Source organism: Suncus etruscus, chromosome 3 (genome assembly GCF_024139225.1).
Source record: "Suncus etruscus isolate mSunEtr1 chromosome 3, mSunEtr1.pri.cur, whole genome shotgun sequence".
Taxonomy (NCBI): domain Eukaryota; kingdom Metazoa; phylum Chordata; class Mammalia; order Eulipotyphla; family Soricidae; genus Suncus; species Suncus etruscus.
Window position 1 is genome coordinate 86,859,302 of NC_064850.1, and position 21,957 is coordinate 86,881,258.

Genomic DNA, 21,957 nt, shown 5'->3' on the forward strand with positions numbered 1-21,957 from the left:
TTTCTTTCTTTCTTTCTTTCCTTCTTTCTTTCTTTCTTTCTTTCTTTCCTTCTTTCTCTCTTTTTCTCTTTCTCTCTTTTTCTCTCTCTCTTTCTTTCTTTCTTTCTTTCTTTCTTTCTTTCTTTCTTTCTTTCTTTCTTTCTTTCTTTCTTTCTTTCTTTCTTTCTTTCTTTCTTTCTTTCTTTCTTTCTTTCTTTCTTTCTTTCTTTCTCCCTCCTTCCTTCCTCCCCTCTGTTGTTCATTTGTAAATTCATTCATTCAGCAAGTATCTACTAAACTATCACAACAACAGGTAGAATGATATCTAATATTTGCAGAGCCAGCTCTGGTTCTAAATGGATAGTAGATCATGCTGGAGGTCACCCTGGCCTCATGAGAAGAAGCAGAGTTTTGAAGCAAATGGTTAAGTGGAAGTCATAGCTTCACTTGCCTAGTGATGTCCAAATAGGATTTTCAAATACAAGAGAAGAACTAGTGAGCTGCTTACCATGTAAATTCTGGAAAACCTTGTCAAGATTCTGGGGAATGTTGTGTGGAAAACAGTGCCCAACTATGTCTTACAATGAGAAATGGAATGTAATTCACAGGCCAAGTCTGAGGACCATGTGACCTGGGAAGAGGCTTGTCCTTGCCCACACAGAGAGCTGCCTGTCTTCTTCCTGTTAAGGGAGCTGAATGGAGGCAGCCCTGAGTCAGGGACCACTGTCCAGCACAGCCTCCACTACACTGTAGTTCTGGTCAAGGACTTTCTCTCTTCATTCCTTTCAGGGGCAGACCTGGTGTGTAATTCTTGTGTTCAGAAATTACTCCTAGAGGGCCTGGAAAACCATATAAGGGTGCTGAAGATTGAACCCAGGTCAGCTGTGTGCAAAGCAGCGCCCTGTCTACTGCCCAAGTCTTTCTTTTTAGAACTTTCCTCTTCTGCTGCCTTATCTCATCACCTAAGGGTATGATGCAACCAGGAGACATGTCATCCTTTGCCCTAAGAAAAAACCAAAATCACTATCTACAGAAGACTGACTTTGACAAACATGGTCTGGACAGACCTATCGAGGGACCAATGAGGAAGTTCCTAGCCTAAGCCTCGGCCTAGGATTTGTACAAAAACCAAGATCTCTAATTCCAGAAGTCTGAATTTGACAACTGTGACTGATTAGAACTTCTGGAACCATGATGAAAGACTATACCCTAGGCTTTGTCTTACAATCTGAACAAAAACCAAGACCACTAATTACAGAATACTGATTACAACAACAATGATGGAACAGAACTCCTAGAACCATAAAGAAAAACTCTCTTCTAGCCTATGACCTACACAAATAACAAGATCTTCAGCTACAGAGGTGGGATGTCATCACCCAGATCTGAGTGGAAAGTTACCTGGCACCATAAAAAAGACTTCGGGGTGTGTAAATGAGTGAGTATGAAGACTGTAGTTGTTCCCATGGTATTATACTTCAAGGGCGAAGAAACCCTGTATCTTTTAGGCCAAGGGAATTCCCATTCTAATTTCTCCAATATTTAGTGTGCCTATGAAGAAAAAGGAGAAGAAGGAAGAAGAAGAAGAAGGAGGAGGAGGAGGAGGAGGAGGTAGAGGAGGAAGAGGAAGAAGAGGAAGAGGAAGAAGGAGGAGGAGGAGGAGAAGAAGAAGAAGAAGATGATGATGATGATGATGATGAAACTACAACCCCCTTTTTAAGATGTTGCTGATCTGTTGTTGTATTTTTTTTCCCATAGCTGATGGTTTTGGTTTTTGGTCTATTCTTTTTTTATTCTTTTTGTAATTTTGTTGTTACTCCCTTATTGGTTTTTTTTTGTTACCTTTTTCTTCTTTTTTCCCTCCCTTCTTCTAAATAGATATTTATAACACCTAGATAGACTCCTCCTACTTTTTTCATTTTTTGTTTGCCTTGTTGTGTTGTGTTTTGTTTTGTTTTGATGGTACCAAGACCAGATAGATAGTCATATGTTCATTTGGTGGAAATAAAATATGAATACCAAATCCAAAGTCAATGACGACAAAATCGATACCCAATCTACAACAAGCTGTACAAGTGAGGAACAGTTCCACTAGCATTACAGGGGGTATAGGAGGGAGATGTGGGATGCATGCTGGGAGCAGGGGTGGTGGAAGGACAACACTGGTGGTGGGAATGCCCCTCATTCATTGTCACTATGTGCCTTAAATATTACTGTAAAAGATTTGTAATTCACTTTTACCACAATAAAAATTTAAAGGGGCCAGAGAGATAGCATGGAGGTAAGGCCTTTCATGCAGGACAGTGGTTCGAATCCCGGCATCCCATATGGTCCTCCATGCCTGCCATGGGTGATTTCTGAGTGTAGAACCAGGAGTAACCCCTGAGCGCTGCCGGGTGCGACCCAAAAACCAAAAATAAATAAATAAATAAATAAATAAATAAATAAATAAATAAATAAATAAAAGAACTTTCCTCTTCTATAAAATGGGAACTGAAAAAGTCAACTGTGGGTTCAACTCTGCTATAATTTTTGTGCAATAGCCAATTTATCATATCCAAAATATCAAAATATTACAGATTACAGATTATTGTCACCTCAGTCCTCCTGTACACCTGCTAACTGATCCAAGGAGTCCCCTCCATCTCCTACCCCTGGCCTGCCATGAGGATTTAGTTCAGGAACCTGGCAGCCAGGAACACAGATGTGTTCTGCTACTGAGTGTGACCCCTCTTATTTCTGAGCAACTCTAGGGAAATGGGTAATTCTTTTCCATGAAACTTTGTGTTTGCCACGGTTCCTTATGACCTCTGACTGTGAATTAGTCCTCATTACTCTCATTACTGTGAACTGGGTGCTGTGATTATCCCCATTCACAGATGAGAAAATCGAAGCACAGGAGGACATAAGTACAAGGTTACGAAGCCAGCAAGCTGTGGAACCAGGTGGAAGACAGGAAAGCTGGCAGCACAGATAGCCTGCTCAGTCATGCTGTTTTGACCTAGGGAACATTCTTGGTTTACTCAAGTCTCAAAATGCTGAGCTCTTCTTTGTCATAGCTGATTCAACCTTGCGTCTCATGATGACCTTGTGGGCTTGATATGGAATGAGATGAGACAAGAAGCTCCTGAATTGATGGTTTCCTTCTTGCTTCATTGGTGTTTTGCTGGGCTCTGATCTTCACATGTCCTCCTTACGTGTGTGTGTGTGTGTGTGTGTGTGTGTGTGTGTGTGTGTGTGTGTGTGTGTATGTATGAATTTTCTGATCTAGAGAGGATAGTTCTTAGTTCTAGTCCTTGAAACTACCCAGACTAGGACCCTTAGGAAGAGGAGAGAGGAAGTCCACAGTTTTTGGTTTGTTTTTTGGTTTTTGGGCCACACCCAGCGGTGCTCAGGGGTTACTCCTGGCTGTCTGCTCAGAAATAGCTCCTGGCAGGCATGGGGGACCATATGGGACACCGGGATTCGAACTAACCACCTTAGGTCCTGGATTGGCTGATTGCAAGGCAAACGCCGCTGTGCTATCTCTCCGGGCCCGAAGTCCACAGTTTTTAACACCAGACCCAGCCAGGCTTTTGGCTGGCTGCGAGGTAGACTGGTGGGCTTATGTGTGGATTGAGACTAGAACTTCCAATTAGTGTATTTTTCTCATTTGCTTTGGTTGATTTGGGAGCCAAACCTATCAGTACTCAGGACTTCTAATTCTCAGGGATCACTCCTGGCAGGGCTCAGGGGATCAGGGCTCAGTTGAACCCTGGTGACAGCAAGCAAGGCAAGCGTCCTACCACTGTACTCTCTCTCCAGCCCTGCCCGTTATTGTTTTAGAAAGGGTCTTTAACTGCACATTGTTAAAAGAAGAACAAAACCCCCCTCATCTTCTCTGACCCTGACCCATTGTTCTTTTTCTAAGTCTCTGAGCTTTTAAGACTTGTAGAATTGTCTCAAAGGGGGGGGGGTGACTGGAATAGAGGTCTCAGGGGATTCTTCCACGGGCGGTTCCCAAGACTTTCGACGTAGACCCAGTGTGTTGGGCCTTTAGTCAGTTCTTAATGGATTAAGGTGGGACCAACCAGAGTTCCCAGAATAGGGACTACCATGGATGTGTGTATGCTGGAATGATCCAGGGGTAGAGTATCATTGGATGCATTTGAGGGAGAGGGTTGCTGTTGCTTGTTTGTTTGCTTAAAGATTTCAGGGGTGCTGAATTTTTCTGAAAGGAGGCAGCATGAAAATAAATTGGGCACCCTTGGTTTAATGGTAACCACCAGAATATGGCTTAGCTGTTGGGGCACATGCTGGCTTGCTGGGACCCAGAGCTTGCTCCTCAGCACTACAACACCTACCCCACCCCTGTACCTTCAGCATGGCATGATGACCTTTGAGCCCAAGCACTGAGCTGTGAGGGGTACATCACTAGAGGGTGGAGCAGCACCTTCCCAGAACTGTTAGTTATGATATTCCCTTTCACCTCACTGCTGCTCCATCCCTGTGAACATGGACTGTGGGGATGTGGAGGAAGCTGGTGCAGATGAGGTTGGGAATATGTGAGTCTCAGAGTGGAAGTTGGGGCTCTGTACCTCATCTGCTCTCTGGTCACATGAGCTGGTCCTCAGTTCCTGGCTCGCTACAGAGGCCTTGAATGTGGAGAGTCTGGAAACTGCCAAGGGTGTCAGCAATGGGCATTACTCAGGGCATCACAGGCCATGAAGTGTTTCTCCCAAGAGGTCTCAGGCACTCCAGCTAGGGCACATGAGAGGCGTGTCTGCTGCCACCTCCCTGCCCTGTCTGGCCCCCTCCTGGAATGTGGCCCCCAGCAGAGCCGACTCTAGCCAGGTCATTAGTTCTGTCCTTTGCAAGGGGAGGGGAGCTGGTGCTTGTCTTGGCCTTAAGTGGCCCCAGCACAGGCTGTCCTGGGCCTGGACTCTGGCTGGCTACCCCCAGCTCCTGAAAAACCCCTGCTGAACTCTCTGGTCAGAGCCCACAGCCAGGACTGCCAAGGCCTGTGAGGTAAAGACAGGAGGGTTCCCACTGTTCTGTGCTAGTCTGTGCCCCGCGTATCTGGTGCCCAGGTGACAGTGACATGAGCGCAGGCCTGGAGAGAAGAAACTTACTGAGAAGTTTCTTTTTTTTTTTTTTTTTGTTTTTGGGCCACACCCGTTTGACGCTCAAGGGTTACTCCTGGCTATGTGCTCAGAAATCGCCCCTGGCTTGGGGGGACCATATGGGACGCCGGGGGATCGAACCGCGGTCCTTCCTTGGCTAGCACTTGCAAGGCAGACACCTTACCTCCAGCGCCACCTACCCGGCCCCTTACTGAGAAGTTTCTGGGGTGGGATACAGTGGCCTGCCTTCACCAGTGACTGGGGGAGAGACACCTGGGCCTGGAGGGGGGCGGCAGTTATAGACCTCCGCTGGGCAGAGGGGGCTTTTGTAAGGGACCCTGAGAATTAAGATAGGTCTAGCTAGGAACCTGCTGGAGAGTTGGGATGCACTTAGAAGTTTGTTGGAGCTCTGTGACCATGACCCCAGCAGGAGTGTGGAGGTGAGACAATCCTGAATGGGAAGACAGGCAGGGAGAACAGGATGCTGGCCAGCTGCAGGGGTATTGCTGACTGGAAGGCCCAGTGCAGGCCACAGCTGTGCAATCGAGGCCTATTAGGGGGAGAAGAGCCCCAAAGGAGTGTCGATTGCATTCTGTGATGGAGCCAGCTTTCCACAAACCCAGCAGTGTGGGTCGGGGAAGTGCAGGACTGAAGAGCTCCTCAAGTCCAGCTCCCCCACTAACCAGGGCCTGGAAAGACTTGTGAGTTTCCAATCACTTACAAATGCTGTTTTCCAGGCAGTGAATTGCTGAACTGAGAATGGGCCATTCTCCCTGTCTGCTACAGGGGAGCAGGTGCTCTGATTCTCTTCCTGCAGGGAGCCCAGTCTATTGGCTGGGAAAACACCTGCAGTTCCTCTGCTCTTTCAGTCGTGCTGCCACATCTGTGCCCACCTACTGACCCAGCAGCAGCAGCTGCCTAGCTGGACATGTGGGGGTACATTTTTCTCAGTCACACACCAGCCTCTGAACTCGGGGTCACCCCAGGCCTTCCCACCTGCCTTCGCCCCTGGCTGTGGGCTCTGACCAGAGAGTTTAGAGGGGGTTTTCCAGGAGTTAGGGAATAGCCAGCCAGAGTCCAGGTCCAGGACAGTCACCACAGGCTTTCTTCCCATAATGTAAGGGCCTAGGAAGTTGCATAAAAATATTAGCAAATGGAGCCAGGAGGGACCCCATGTGCTGACTGAGGTGCTAGGATAGAATGCAAGAACCCCCACATTGCTCCTCTAAGCCCAGTTACTGCTGGTTTTGAGGCAGAGGCCTACTAGGGCCTTATGTAAAGCTAGTGAGGGAGGAGATCAAGTTTCTCACTCAGAATAGTGGCCATGGGGGATCCTTTGGCATCCAGCTTTTCTCCCTGTAAGACAGGACACCGCCCCTTTATTTAAGTTCACAGGAAGCAAAGATATTTATTTTTGGCCAATAGGTTAGGGGGTTGGGACAGAACTGCATGTGAAGGACAGTGGACAGACAATGCACAAGTGTCCTGTGGACACAGTGCTGCAGGCCTTTCCCGTTGTTAGGATCCTGATAGGGCCTGGGTGTGGCTCAGACAGGAGTCACCTCCCCATGAGCCCAGTGCAGCTCCTGGTGTGACAACCCAGTGTGTGATCTCCACCCTGTGGTTGTGACTGAGCCCTGCAGCCAAACCATGAGAGAACCACGACAACACAGGGAAGGAAAGATGGAAAATGGGGATGGGGATGGGGGGTAAAGGGGTGTGAGGCTGGGATCTGTTCCTCTGGTGCCTGTGTGAGAGCTGGTGAGGAACATGTGCAGATCTGTGTAGGTTGTACAGGTGAGAGGCCACAAAGTTGGGTGTGAGCACATGAATATGAGAGTGACTCTGGCATGTATGTGGAGGTGTGTGTGGAAGGGGGGCAGGCTTAGGGGATCACAGGAAAATGGCTGCTAGAGATCAGCAAGTACAGCAGAGAACTCATCTGTGTGAGAGAACAGGAACACTGTGTCCTATGAGCTGCAGCAGCAGGAACATGGGTTCTTGCATGCCTTCCTGTAGGCTTGGAAGACTAGACTATTTGGAGCACTCATAGGGTCTGATATGGGCAGAATACAAAGGATATGTGCTTCTCAGGGGATCCTGGACACTGCCCTTTCTCCAAGTGATTTTTCCATCTGTGCTGGTGGGGAGGGGGCAAGGTCTGAGAGAAGTGGGGGACTTCTTCCAAACCCCCCACTCTTTAAGCACTGCACAGGCTCCCTGGCCACACCCCATACTGCTCCTGTGCATGCTCTGGCACCACAAGTATGCCTTTCCTTGAGGCCTGGTTACAATAACTAGTTTCTCCAAGATGCCTTCTTTGCTGAGCTCTGTCCTTGGGGATACCAATTCTTTGTTGTTGTTCTTGTTATTGTTGTTGTTGTTGTTGTTGTGGACCACACCCATAGGTGCTAAGGGCTTACTCCTGGCAGTATCAAACCCAGGCTGACCGCATGCAAGGCAAGTGCCTGATTTGCCATACTAGCTCTCAGACCTGGGAAGCCATTTCCTTCCACCTCACTCATCTGTGGTGTGGTGTGGTGTGGTGTGGCAAATTGTCTTCTTCCTGAGGTTCTAACCTGTGGTCCTAACATGGTTCTTGGGGAAAATGGTCTTTGGGGAGATCACCCTGTTAGATGAGACCATATTGGATTAGGATAGTCTACCCCAATGGCTTGGAATGAGAGAAAATGGTCAGAGAGCAGGAGAGAAGGCTGTCTAAACATGGGGGTAGGGTGGAGGAAACGGGGTTGTCTGTGCTGCTGTCAGCTAAGGAGCACCAAGGCATGCTGGAGCCCAGGGGCTAGAAAGATGCAAAGACCTTGACCTTCTCCAAGTACCTACCTCTGCCACGACTTCTAGAATGGCTAAACAATTAACTTCCTAGAATTGGAAATTGTGAGGCAATGCTTTGTTGTTAGCCGGTAGTCAGAATGTTATTACTGTAACCTCAGGAACAAATACCCAGCCCCTGACTTGCCTGCCCAGCCTGTCACCCATGCAGTGGACAGACAGTTCCACTGCTCCTGAGCTTGAGACTTTGGTCCTGTTCTTTGTTTTTTGGGGGGTGGGGGTTTGGGCCACACTCGGCAGAGCTCAGAGGTTACTCCTGGCTCTGCACTCAGAAATCGCTCCAGGCAAGCTCGGGAGACCATATGGGATGCTGTGAATCGAACCTGGCTCCATCCCAGGTCGGCCTCGTGCAAGGCAAACACCCTACCGCCGTGCTATATCTCCTACCCCTGGTCTTGTTCTTTTACAAACAATTTAAAAAATGGAATCACCATGAATTGAAGAGTTACAAAGTTATTCATGGTTGAGTTTCAAGTGTACAACACCCATCCCTCACAACATCCCCTCCATCAATTCTCCTCTATCCCCTTGGCCTTCCTCTATGGCAGCCACTATTTTCTTTTTCTGTCTTCTTTACACTCTCCCCTACCCCCATACTCCCACTTTAGGCACTGTGGTCTACCATACTGTTAGGGTACCATATTGATAGGGGATCATGCATGTTGCTTCACAGTGACCACTCTCTTCTATCATTGCCACAGTGGTCCCTTTCTGACCTTTTCCCCTTTTCTTCTCCCCAATGACAAATTTCCTACCAAGGACTGGTTATTGCCTTCAGATGTTAGTTATTCCCCTTCTATGTTTCTTTTTTTTTTTTTTTTTTTTTTGGTTTTTGGGCCACACCCGTTTGACGCTCAGGGGTTACTCCTGGCTATGTGCTCAGAAATCGCCCCTGGCTTGGGGGGACCATATGGGACGCTGGGGGATCGAACCGCGGTCGGTCCGTTCCTTGACTAGCGCTTGTAAGGCAGACACCTTACCTCTAGCGCCACCTTCCCGGCCCCTTCTATGTTTCTTTATATCCCACATATGAGTGACATCATTCTGTGCCTGTCCCTCTCTCTCTGACACATTTCACTCGGCATGATACTCTCCAGATCCATCCATGTATCAGCAAATTGCATGACTTTATCTTTTCTTACAGTTGAGTAGAAATTCCATTGTCCCTTCATTAGTTCTTGAGTACTTAGGTTGTTTCCAGAGTCTGGCTGCTGTAATGAACATAAAGGTATAGATGTCTTTTCTGCCTTGTAGTTTGGATCCTGGGTGTATATTTCCAGGAGTGGAATTGCTAGATTATATGGAAGTTCAATTTCTAAATTTTTGAGGAATGTTCATATTGTCTTCCAAACCAACAAAGTCTGGTTTGGCCTTGTTCTGAGGCCTCTGCAGTAGAGGACACACACAGCCATAGCTCTCACCAGGCACATGTGTAAATGTGTGTTTGAGTGTGATATTGTATAAGTGCACAGGTGCGAGTGCATGCAAGCGTGAACATATGTGTGAGTACCTGTGAGTAAATGTGTGTGAATTTTTGGAATTGATCTGAGTCTGTAAGTATGTGTGTGAATACATTTGAGTGTTTTACATGTGAGCATGTGTGTGTAAACGTGAGCATGTGTGTGTGAGTGCTTGTAAGTGAATTGGGGTGCTCTCCTGTGAGCTAGTCAGCACTTCCTCCCCACACTTATAAGCAGAGATTCCTTTGGTGACACTGAGCTCACAGAGTTTTGGGCGCCTCCCCACAGCATCTCTACAAAATCTCTGCATAAAGTGCAGGGCAAAATCAGGTGATTCTGAAATAAGTGCTGAGGTGTGGAGACGAAAGACTCATCTCCCCTTGGCTGGGAGATGCATCCAGGGGTCCTGACCCCACTGCATTCACTGTTCCTGGGTTTCTGTAGTGCTCAAGAACTTCACCGACACACAATACACTTCTTAGGGGTGACCACCAGACTCTGCATTTCTGGCTCATCTCCCTGCCTTTTCCTCAAGGATGTCTGTCCTCAAACAAGACACCCTACCCCACCCCAGTCCTAGTGGGCTGAGGAACACTACCTTTCCTTCAACTTCAACCTAGTCATGCAGCAGCTGCCCAAGTGCTGGAATCAGTGAAGGAAAGATGCTCTTGGCCTTGTGGAGAGGCTGATTCTACCTGATTTGACTAAGAAAATGGCCTCAGAGTAAACCTATACCCAGGGCCACTAGCATATCCATAGAAGGTCCCAGGGTGCAGCAGCTCCATCACTTCCTTCCCATCACCTTCTTCCTGCCTCAGAGCCTTTTGACATTCATTTTGTAGGGCCTTCCTAAAGCCCACCCCTCCTGCCTCTTCTCTCCTCTCCTCTCCTTACCTCCACCTTGTCTTGCCTCCCCTCTCCACAGCCAGGTTCCTCTCCTCATTGGGGAGCCTGACCACGGCTGGTAGTACTCATCTAACAGTGACCCCATCTTCTGGCCTCTGAGCACAGGGCAATGCTTTGGGACGGCACCAGGCCAGGAACAGCCCTGTCACATGCATTTGGGCTATTTGGACCCATTTCACATGAGAAGGCACTTCCCATTCCTCAGACATGCTGGGTTCAGTCTCTCTGCCCAGGTTTCCCCAAGGAACCTCTGCATGTGCAAGCCTATTCTGTCCTCTGCTGCCGTCGTCATCACTCACTGGAGATGAGGCAGGTGTGGCCTTGAGATTTGGAACCAGACCTAGCTCAGCTGCTCACTAGCCTGGGACCTGGGACTAGTTACAGAAGCTCCTCAGACACTAGTTTTCTCTACTGCACAGCAGAGGTCACCACCTCAGAGTTGATGCAAGACCTATGTCAGGTGTCATCCTCCAGTGAGCCTCAGATGCTCCCTAATAGCCTTAGGTGACCCTATGAAACTCATATGTCCCTAATGAGCTTTAGGTGTCCCCTAATGAGCCTCAGGTGTCCCCCTAATGTGGGAGGGTGGTGTCGCTACTATGGAAGGGAGCAGGGGACAGGAGCAGGGGAGGGCAACAGGGGACAGGTGCTGGGCTTCAGTGTGATCTGTGATGGAAGGGCCCATGGGACAGGAAGGGCCTTGCACCAAGCATCTGAGTTAGGTCTTGAGTTGTGCCACAAGATGGGTTAGTGACATTCTTATATTTCCCACTCCCAGTGAGGCATCCCAAGTGTCCCTGACTGCATCCAAGAGGAGGGCACTGCCCATTCAGCGCTGCCCAGTAGCTATTCGGTGTAGTGGTTGCTGCCCACTGTCCTGTGGGACAGTCTGTTTGGCCCAGCCATAGACACTCAGGCCTACCTCAAAACTGTCTGGTCCCACCAGACCTGGTGCTACTTTGTGAATTTGGAAAGATCCTCTCCACCCACAACTCCCCATTTTTTTTTTTTTTGAATTAACCTGGCAGCACTCAGGGGTTACTCCTGGATCTGACTCAGAAATCATGCCTGGTAGGCTCAGAGAACATTATGGGATGCCAGGGATCAAACGTGGAACCATCCTGGGTCAGTAGTGTGCAAGGCAAATGCCCTACTGCTGTACTATAGCTCCGGTCTTGCCCCATTCTTTATTATTGTTTTGTGGTCATACTCATTCCTGGCAGTGTTGGGGAGACCATATGGAACGCTGGTGATTGAATCTGCATCAGCCACTTGCATGTGGCATCCAAATCCTATAGGCAAAAGCCCTATAGGCCAGCTGCACTGCCATTCTAGCCCTGATGCCCATTTCTTTGACAATTAAGAGAACTTTATTTGGTCACACCCAGTGTGCTGGGGTCCTTCCCAGCAGTGCTCAGTGGGCCATCTGGTGCCAGCAATCAAACCTAGGCCTCCTGCAGGCAAAACCTGTTGAGCTCCCCCTGTCCTAATAGTTTCTACTTGTTTTTTTTTTTTTTTTTCTTTAGGGTTACACTTAGCAATGCTTTGGAGTTGGGGATGTGGTGGAGTGTCTACTGAGTCTCATATATATATGAGGCATGAACTTTCATCACTCAAACCCCATGTTCAGTCCTAAGTTTCTTTTTGGAAAGTTCGCCTGTTGGTAAATTCCACTTCTGGAGATAGAGGAGGGCATGGAAGGCACTCAGACAGTCTGGGTGGCACTCCTGGCATGATGCTTCCCTCCCTCAGATCTGCAGCCCCTCCAGCCCCTTCAAAGAGAAGCAGAAACAGGGCCTAAACTACCAGGGGCCACTGGTGACCCCTGTCATCTGCCAGCAGGTCATGCTGCCCTTCAGGGACTGAGAAGGAGCTGCCCAGGTAGCTGCTGAGAGAGAACCCCCTCCCCCCATCCTGAAAGACTGGGCTCTATTCAGATCCAGACAGGCCTTCCTTCACTCCTGGGGTTAGAGCAGCTGAATCCAGGAGCAGTTATGGTTTCAGGGAGGGCTTTCTGTTCACTAGTACAGCCCCAGCTCAGCTTTTATGAAACTGGATACCAGATAAGCACCTTTCCTCCTTGCCAAGGGGAAGATGCCCCAACCCTGTCTTTCTCAGGAAGCTTCCTTGAGGGAACAGAACAGAACAGGGGCCCTGGAGCCTCATTCAGAAATGGTTTCATGGGTTTCCTTCTAGTCTTTGAGATGTTGCTTCTGAGCCCCAGCCCGGTGCTATAGAGGAGATAGGAATATAGATTTTAATTATTGTGCTGTGCAGTTAGCCAGAGTGCAGTGAATCCAGCCTTGTGGACTGGAGTACACAGTGTAAATGAGAAAGTTGAAACTCTCAGGGGCTTCTGAGGATCACAGCCACCCCCTCTCCCAGGGGTAGCAGAAGGAGAAACAGGTTAAGAGGGGTGGGGAGACTCTTCTGGGCCCTCCTTCCCACTGAAGACCTGAGAGGTGTAGGTCCTTCCTGGCTCTGTGAACTCACTTTCCTTTCCTGAAGCCGGTAGGGCAATTTCTTGCTGTGTAGACAAGAACTATGAAGGTCCAGAGTGATGGCCCACAGAAGGGGGATAGATGGGAGAGAGGTTGACCCCATTTTCTAACCCGAGAGAACTTCATGCTGGTTGAGCTGGGAAGGAGGGCACAGATGAGCATCCTCTGGCTGGGCACTGCCCTCCCAGTCATGGAGGGAGTAAGAATCTGGGGTCCCAGCCTGAGCATAAGCAGAGGCCTCCCCATAGCCAGTGTGGAGCTACAGTTCAGGCCAGAAGCGCCAGTGTTGACCTGGAATGTTCTTCATGTCAGGAGGTGGGGAGCCAGGCAGGGCATGGGTGCAGGGTATGGAGTAGCTAGGAGTCAGAGACACATAGGGCTTCCACTGCATCACTTAGGCCCTGGTTGACACCCCCCACAGCCAGCAGGCAGTTCTTGATCACGATGCTGGCACAGGCACAGCGGGGCGTGGGCATGGCAGGGAGCGCCTCCCATTTGTTCTTCCCTGGGTGGAAGGCCTCTGCAGTCTCCAGGACAGTGGGCTGGTTCCCTGAAAGCACCAAGGGAACCGACTGATAAAGGAGCACAGCCTCTGACCTATAACCCAATGAAACCAGTCACCTCAGTTCCAGCTTAGGGGCACCCTCAGCCCTGGCCCAGATAATGGCCAAATAATACACTCAACTGCCTTGTCTCCACCCTTTTCACCTCCTGAAGAAAAACCAACCAACCTACCTACCTTCCTTCCTTCCTTCCTTCCTTCCTTCCTTCCTTCCTTCCTTCCTTCCTTCCCTCCTCCCTTCCTTCCCTCCTCCCTCCTTCCTTCCTTCCTTCCTTCCTTCCTTCCTTCCTTCCTTCCTTCCCTCCTCCCTCCTTCCTTCCCTCCTCCCTCCTTCCTTCCTTCCTTCCTTCCTTCCTTCCTTCCTTCCTTCCTTCCTTCCTTCCTTCCTTCCTTCCTCCCTCCCTTCCTCCCTCCCTCCCTCCCTCCCTCCCTCCTCCCTCCCTCCCTCCCTTCCTCCCTCCTTCCCTCCCTCCCTCCCTCCTTCCTTCCCTCCTTCCTTCCTTCCTTCCTTCCTTCCTTCCTTCCTTCCTTCCTTCCTTCCTTCCTTCCTTCCTTCCTTCCTTCCTTTCTTCCTTCCTTCCTTTCTTCCTTCCTTCCTTCCTCCTTCCTTCTTTCCCTCCCTCCCTCCTTTCCCTTCCTTCCTTCCCTTTTCAGGTGGGGCATTTCCAAATGGTGCTCAGGGGACCCACAGGCTGTTCCTGGGATTCTTGGCAGAGTTTCTGGGGACTGTTTGGGGGCCACGGGAAGCTGGGAGTCCAAACTCAGTTCTCAACCCAAGAACTCCTTGTTCTATGTCTTCACTGGTATTTTATTTTGCTTTCTTTCTTTTTTAATTTTGTTTCCCTTTTTCCTTTTGGGGGAAACACTGACTCCTATGGGCTTGCTCCCCATTGAGATCCTCCCATTAGTGGCTAAAGTGGAGCTGATCCACTTTGAGAAAATGAGGTCCTCATATGCTCTGTCAGGACCTTGCTTCAAAATCTAGGCATCAGGGGTAACTCTATAAAGCTTGGTTCAGACTCTCACCCTGGATATAGCACCCAGGGAAGGGGCCAGGGCCTTGCATGCTAATCATGTTCTTGGATACAGTTGCTCTCACAGTCTCTAGCCCTGTCCCCCTCAAAACCAGGTGACATGTATCCCTTCTGCTCTCAAAGCCTCTGTTTTCCCATGTGTGAAGGGGCAAGACCACATCTGAGGCTCCAGATGAAGCCAAGGTTAGGACAAAGCAAAACTCAACTTTCCAGAATAAAGCTAAAAGCCAGAGTGTGCATAGCCAGGACCCTCTTGCTTCTCAGCATGATACCAAGAGTCCCCCAAGCACTGGAACCCCACCTGACCCAGAGGTGTGATACTCACCAAGTCCTCCGGCCACTATGACCCGTCCACTCAGGGGGCCAGCCACAAAGTCTGCACGCCGCTTTTTGAGGAAAAAGGAGCGTTCCATCTTCATCCAACCTCCTAAGGGCACGACACAGGTAGACAAGAGAGAATTCAACCTGACGACTCCCAAGACACAAGCAGCTCCCTAGAGGCTATGGGCCTCATCCTGCCTTTCTTGGAGGCTGCCTGCAGTAATGCTCTTCCAACCCTCAAGGCTGTGACCTCTGGGGAGGTAGACTGGAGCCAGCTCTTGGGGTCTGCTCACTCTGCTTCTCTGATGGAAAAGCCAGAGTTCCTTCTGCACCCCACCTGCCCTCTCATCAATATACTGTAAAAAGAGATGGAGATGCAAACCTTCTATAACAACCACCCTCTGGGGCCAGAGCAATAGCACAGCATGTAGGGTGTTTGCTTTGTATGCGGGGTAGACCTGGGTTCAATCCCCAGCATCCTATATGATCCCTTGAGTTTTCCATGAGTGATTTCTGAGCATAGAGACAGGAGTAACCCCTGAACAATTTGGGGTGTGGCTCCCCGCAACAAAAAGACAAAACAAACAAACAAACAAACACCACCCACAACCAGTGAGAGGCCTTCACCCATAAAAGTTGTTTATCCCAAATATTGCCTTGAAAGAGGAGGACCATTTTGGCTTCTGGAAGGCTCTCCAGCAGGGTAAGAGGACTGGGATGGTGAAGGGGGAAGGGGAGGTTACCTATAGTTAGCTCACCCTGCTCCATGTCAAACACATCCATGGTACGCAGGAACTTGGGCTGGCGGTAGAGCCGGCCCTGCCGCAGGCCGCCCAGGCTGTACAGGTGATTGTCCAGAGCCACGAAGCTGGAGAAGGCCCGCTTACAGGGAATGCTGGGGAACTTCGTCCAGGAGCGGGTCTCGATGTCAAATACTTCGAAGGCATTGACCGCGTACTTGGACTGTCGTCCCCCTGGAGACCGTGAGAGTGAGGGTAGGCAGAAGAGTCAGGTCTGGGGATGGGAGCTTTCCTTTCTGCCTGGCTCCTCATCACAGAGGGAGCCCCCTGAAGGGAGTGCAACAATCCCCCCATCTTATCCTCCACGCCAGTCAGGCACTGACAGGCAAAGAAACTGGCACATCCTTACCCAGCACGTAGATCTTGGAACCTCGCAAGAAGGAGGTGGCAGCATATCTGGGAGTGGGCATGGGTGCTAGTGACACCCACATGTCCTTGAGCATGTCATAGTGTTGGAGATAGTTGTGTGGACGGAGGTCCAGGCCCATGCCACCTGCTGCATACACTCGGTAATCTAAGGAGGAAGATGACATGGCAGCACTGGTGCAGCAACAGGCCTGAGCAACACCCCCCCCCCCCAATGTTGAGTTAGTTCCTGCTACCAGATTATGGCCAGGTCAGGTTTCCCACCACACTTGGCCAGTGAAACAATGTTGTGCTTATATGAGAGTCCATTAACTATCCCTGCCACACAGTGCTGGAGCGCTCTCCCTGCATGCAACTAACCTGGATTCGATACCCACAATCCTATATGGTTCCCTCAATAACCTTCAGGAGTGATCCCTGAGCACCGATCTAGAAGTGAGCTCTGGTAAGGTGATATATCACTAGGAATAATTCCCAAACCATATAGATATACAAATTTTTTTAAAAAACCTCTTGTGTCAGAGACATAAGACATGGTTTCAAGCTCCAGCACCATATGGTTCTCTGAGCACTGCAGGTTCTAACAACACTACATTATTAGACCTGAGTGTTTACCTCTAGGCCTGGTTGGTTGCATATTGTCACAAGCACCCCTTGAGCCCCTGTCTGGGAGGCCAATCCCCTAAAATGCCTGCCACCTGGGTGGAACCTGGGTCTTTTCAAGCCATGCCCAATTCACAGACATTCTGTGGCCAAGCCCCAGATGTTAAGTCCCCAATACAATAGTAGACTATGGTAGACCAGGGACCTGGACAGCCCTTTGCAGAGCCTGGAAAGACAGTGCTCAGCACTCCCAGGGCAGATATCTCCAGGCTGTGCAGGAGCCTTTATAATGAGGTCAGTCTTGCTGTACTGGCTATGCAGGGTACAGCACAGCCACAGACTCCCATTGGGGAAACACCCTCCTCCTTCACCAGGGAGTGACAGGCGGGGGGGGGGGGGGCACTGCACTCAGTGGCTCCTAAAGAAATCATCCCAGTATTGAGATGAGGCTCCTGAGGACAGAAAGGATCCCACTCCTTTCACTCCCATCTCAGGGTGCCTTGGGATGCCATCTCTCAAGGTACTTTCTTTCTTGACGTCCACAGAAGATAGGTAAGACATTAGGGTTCTTTAGGTGTCAGCTGCATCTCTTGGAGCCTACTCAGGACAAAGGATGCTGCCTGGCCTTTGCCCAGAGGCTTGGAGTCTTGTCTTCCAGCTTCCAGTTCTCACTGTTGCTGTCTCTGAGATCTTTACTTCAAGGGTACTACAGGAACAGTATCATTTCCCCTAGTTTCTACTAAAAAAAGAAAACCTTCCCTAGCCTAAAAGGCAGGAAATGGGGCTTGCAAAGGAGGGGTTGACTAGCTCACTCTGCCCCATCCACAGATCCTCTGAGACATGCCTCTAGAGCAGAGTCCTCCCATCTGCTCTACTTCCATGCTCAATCGCTCCCATTGTGCTCCACCACAGTCATCAAGGGGTCTCTGAACCGATCACTGCTTCCTGTAGCATTAACTTCACTCTTCATGACCAACTGCATCTCACATACAAATGATTAACATCACACTCATGCCATCCAGGCTGGCATCATCACACCTGATGATTACACCTAGGACACAATCAGCACACTTGCATCCTCACATCTGAGCATCACCACTTCAGCTTTCTCACATGCCGTTGCCTTGCTGCATCTTCACACCTGTATCATTGAGTCCAACTCAGCAGTAGCACACTCTCCTCGTGATACCTGTATTATCATCACACCTGCAACATCAAACCACTATCATCACACTTGTATCATCTTCACACTTGCATTACTCTATCCAGTTCTCCCACCTGTATCACCATGCCTGCACTAGCATCTCCTCATCTCACCACACCTGTATCATCACATCTCATCATCATTGGTGGGGTGCATCACACCTGCACCAACACATCTATATCATCATCACACTTGTATCACCACATTTACCTCATAACAGCTGCATCATCAAACCTATACCAACATATCTGGATCATTTTCACACGTGCATCATTCTACTCATATCATTATCACAAATGCGTCACCACTCCCACTTCATCAGACCAGCACCAAGACACCCTCACCGCACACTTAGATCACTATACCTGTGTCACTATCACACCTGCAACATCACACCTTCATTACCATATCTGTGTTGTCATCAGGCCTGTAATATCACACCTGTATCACACTTATACTACCACCATCTGTCATCCTCCCTATGTTTTCACACCTGTCATTATCACTATTCCTGCATCACAACTATGCCATCACACCTGTATCATCACCATACCTGTTTCATTATCACATCTATACAATAATCACATCTGCATCACCACATCTGTATCATCTGCATGCCTGGATTACAACAGCTGTATCATCACATCTACATCACCACACCAGTGCCATGAACATACATGCATCATCACACTTACATCATTATACCTGTTATCGTGATCACACCTGTACCATCATTCCTGTCTTATTACATGTGCTTCACCACACTTGCATCACCATCACATCTGCATCATCATACCTACAACTCACTTGCATATACTGCATCCTAACACATCATCATCCCTGTCATCACCACACCCGCATCACCAAAACTGTGCCTGACTCCTCACACCTACATCATAACCATACCTGCATCATCACCACATCTGCAGTGTGACACTTGAAGCAATCTGCCTGCATCACCATACCTGCAGTAGCATCAAACCTTGTCACCATACTTGTATCACCACCACTACTGCATCTCACATCTGATTACCACCCTTGCATCAGCACTCCTGCATCATTAATCATGACTAAAAACATCTTTGTTTCTTCCAGCAAGGTTAGTAGGGTCTTCAGAATTTATCTGGAGTGCCAGCATCTGGTAGTTAAGATCATGGACTCCATCACTACTAGTTACTAGTTATAATATTTTGCATGCATTATTTAACCTCTCTGGACCTCAAAGTGCTTCTCTTTCTAATGAAAAAACAATTGCATGACAGATTATGAGGATCAAGGAGGGCTAAAGGGAGTTAAAGCACCTATCTAAGGAGGACTCGATATATACTTATTGATGTCACCACTTATTGACGTCTGTGATAAAGAAATACTCTTCTTGTTTTTCTCATGAATCTCATGCCTTCCACCCTTATGGGGACTTACAGAGACACCATGACGAATCTGTCCTGATGGATTCTGGGCTAGTTTCTGTCTGGTAATGGTCATTAAGCTAGGCCTCTCGGTTGGGAACAAATCTGCCTTTTCCTTAGGACTGAAGCCTGGGTCAGGCGCAGAACCAGCACACAAGGAATATTGGTTTCTGACCCCTGGTAGACTGACAGTCAGCTGGGATGCCTTTTGTAAGAGGAAGGTTGCATACCAGAAAGTCTGTTTGAACTTGGGGCCCTCCTAGCTGCTGCTGAACTATTTCCCATAAAACCTTTTGTACTTTACAGGACAAGGCTACTGGACCTCCCTCTATGCTCTGGGCTCCTACTGGCTGGAAGAAAAGAAAACAAGGAGCTTGGAGATAGTGAAATGAAAACCATAAGGTCAGAGACTGATATCCACAGAATGTAGTGAGCCCAGACAAGATGCTGCAGGAGCACTACACTCCGGAACATTCTGGTCTCCACTCATCAGCATCTTTGCCACTAGAAGGCAGATGGGGAGGCTGAGAGGAGCAGACCCTCAGCCCTCCTGGTGGGGCCTGGTGATGGTGTAGGATACAGTTCCCAAGTGTATGCACCCAAATATATGCCTGTGGGTTCTGGTACCTGCGAGGGAGTGAGGTGTAGTGGGTGGATGGTGGCACCCTGCTGAAGGGAGGCTCCACCAGGGGAGGCACAGTGGCATGATTGTTGGCAGAGGCGTCCTATGGGAACTGGAGGGTCTGCATTCCTGGTTGTAAAGTATGCTAGTTTTAGGGCCTATTGTAAGGATGAAAGGAGAAGGGGTGGGGGCAACAGCAAAGCATGGTGCTTGCCTTGCAAGGCAGGCCTGAATTAGATCCTGAGCACAGAACCAAGGATAAGCCCTGAGTGCAGTGGGCTGTGGTTCCCAAACGAAACAATGAGCATACAAAGCCAGCGTAGACCCTACCTAGTTCAGCGTTGGCTTTCCACCCCTCGCCTGGTGGTCCCCAGCCCCGCATCTCCCCACCCGCAACCCAAGCTCCACTTGCCTTTGGCCGTGACGGAAATGCCCATGGCGGCCTCCCGCAGCATGCTCCTCTTCTTCCACTTGCCTTCGTCGATGTTGTACATCTCCACGACTTTAAGGGGCAGCTGGCTGGTGCCCACACCCCCGATCACCATGATGCGCTTCCCCAGGGCGGTGACAGCCACGCCGGCCCGGGCTGTGGGCAGCGGGGGCAAGGCGGTCCACCGGTCGGCCTCTGGGGAGTAGGCCTCGAAGCAGTCCATGGGAACGCCATTGTCGTCACACCCCCCGATGGCATAGATCTGGCCCCCGCTCTCCAGCAGGGAGCAGTAGACCCGGCGGCTGGGCAGCGGCGCCAGGCGCTTCCACTGGAAGTCCTTGACGTTGGGCACCTCCATGGCAGCCTCGGAGCCAGGACGCTGGAGGAGGTGCGAGCCCGGGGTAAGGGGGCCGGCCGGCTACTCCGCGCCCGCTCTTACCTCCTCCATCTCGCTGGCGCGCTCTGTCCGGATCCTGCCCGGCACCTGGCAAGGGCCCCGACGCCGGCCGGCGCGTCCTGGTCCCTCGGGTCTCGGCGGCCGGGCAGCGGGCCCTGCGAGAGGAAGGGGGCGACTCAAGGGCGGCCCGCGGGCTCCCGGCCCCGGGACAACTTGAACCCGAGACTCACCCCCCGCGGCGGCCTCACGCTCCGCGCCGCTTTGTCCTGTCCCTCCCCGCCCGCGGGTGGGTTCGGAGCGCCGGGCTGCGGGTCCCGCGAGGCTCGGACTGGACACCCTCGGGCGCCGCCCAGCCCCGCGCCCGGGGCCCCGCGCCTCCCGCCCACGCCCCACGCGCTCACCCCGCCGGGCCCGCGCGGTCCCCGGGAGCGGTCTGGGGAGCCCCCACCGGCAGCGCGGGGAGCGGCGGGCGGGTGCGGTGTCCTTGCTCAGGCCGCCCGGCGCCGCCAGCCCCGCAGAAGAGCAGCAGCATAAGCAGCAGCAGCAGCAGCAGCCAGCTCCCGCGCACCCCCGCGCCGCGCACCTGTGCTAAGCCGTGCGCCCCGACATTGCCATTGCCGGGGAGGGAGCCCGGCCGAGCAGCCCCTCGCGCCCTTGGGGTGGGGGTTACGGCCTCCGGTGTGGGGGTGGACGCCCTCCTTGCGGGGGTTGGTTTGGGCTGAGGAGGGGGAAGAGGAAGGTCTGATCACCCGCGGCTCTGCAGCGCGCAGACCCCCGCGGGACTGGCCGCCCCCTACTCGGCTTTGCAGGATCCGGGGCGGACACGGCGCCTGCTAACCAGCCGCTGTGGGTGTGGCACTCGCGAGCGAGACAGGTGCGCCCCGGCGCACCAAAAACTCGGGGTTCCTCGCCCGCACTCTGGGCCTGACACATCCCTCGCTCCCCTAGACATGCCGGAAGCGACCACTGTCGCAGAGAGGCGACACAACCACACAAAGCAGACACACACACACAGGCAGTCTCCATCCTGTGCCCTTTCCAAACTAGACTCTGGAGAACCTGGTCTCCCCGCACCCCCTTGGGTCCCTGTCCTCAGCATAACCCTCCGGGCTTGGCAAGTCATTCCCAGGGACAGGAGTTCCAGGAATAAGGTGTGACTAGTCTGAAGCTCTGGAGACCTAAGGCTCCTCCTCCGTCCTAGCTCCCTGAATGGAAACAAGTCAGGAAACTCCTGATTTGGGCATGTTGGACATCTAGGGTTTAAATTCTTTGTTATTGCCGGCCTTGGGGTTGTTTGTTTGTTTTTTGTGGTGGGCTTGCTCCCTGTGGAGCTGAGGGACCTCTTATTTGGACCCAGAGGAGCATCTTTGTGGCCCGGGGGTTTACATCCTGATCCTTAAATTATTTA

At 50.7% G+C, this 21,957-nt stretch overlaps 1 protein-coding gene across 1 annotated transcript in view; it reads right to left on the bottom strand.

The window, feature by feature from the left end:
* Positions 1 to 12,543: 12,543 nt before the first annotated feature.
* Positions 12,544 to 21,957, bottom strand: part of KLHDC8A (kelch domain containing 8A) — a 120,104-nt gene continuing 110,690 nt past the window's right edge. Inside the window, exons 2-6 of the mRNA XM_049771009.1 lie at positions 20,135 to 20,704; positions 15,868 to 16,032; positions 15,477 to 15,692; positions 14,723 to 14,824; positions 12,544 to 13,351 (exon numbers count right to left, since the gene is read on the bottom strand). Of these exons, the coding sequence (XP_049626966.1) occupies positions 13,158 to 13,351; positions 14,723 to 14,824; positions 15,477 to 15,692; positions 15,868 to 16,032; positions 20,135 to 20,510 (1,053 nt within the window). The 5' untranslated portion in view covers positions 20,511 to 20,704 and the 3' untranslated portion in view covers positions 12,544 to 13,157. The remainder of the gene's footprint in view (positions 13,352 to 14,722; positions 14,825 to 15,476; positions 15,693 to 15,867; positions 16,033 to 20,134; positions 20,705 to 21,957) is intronic.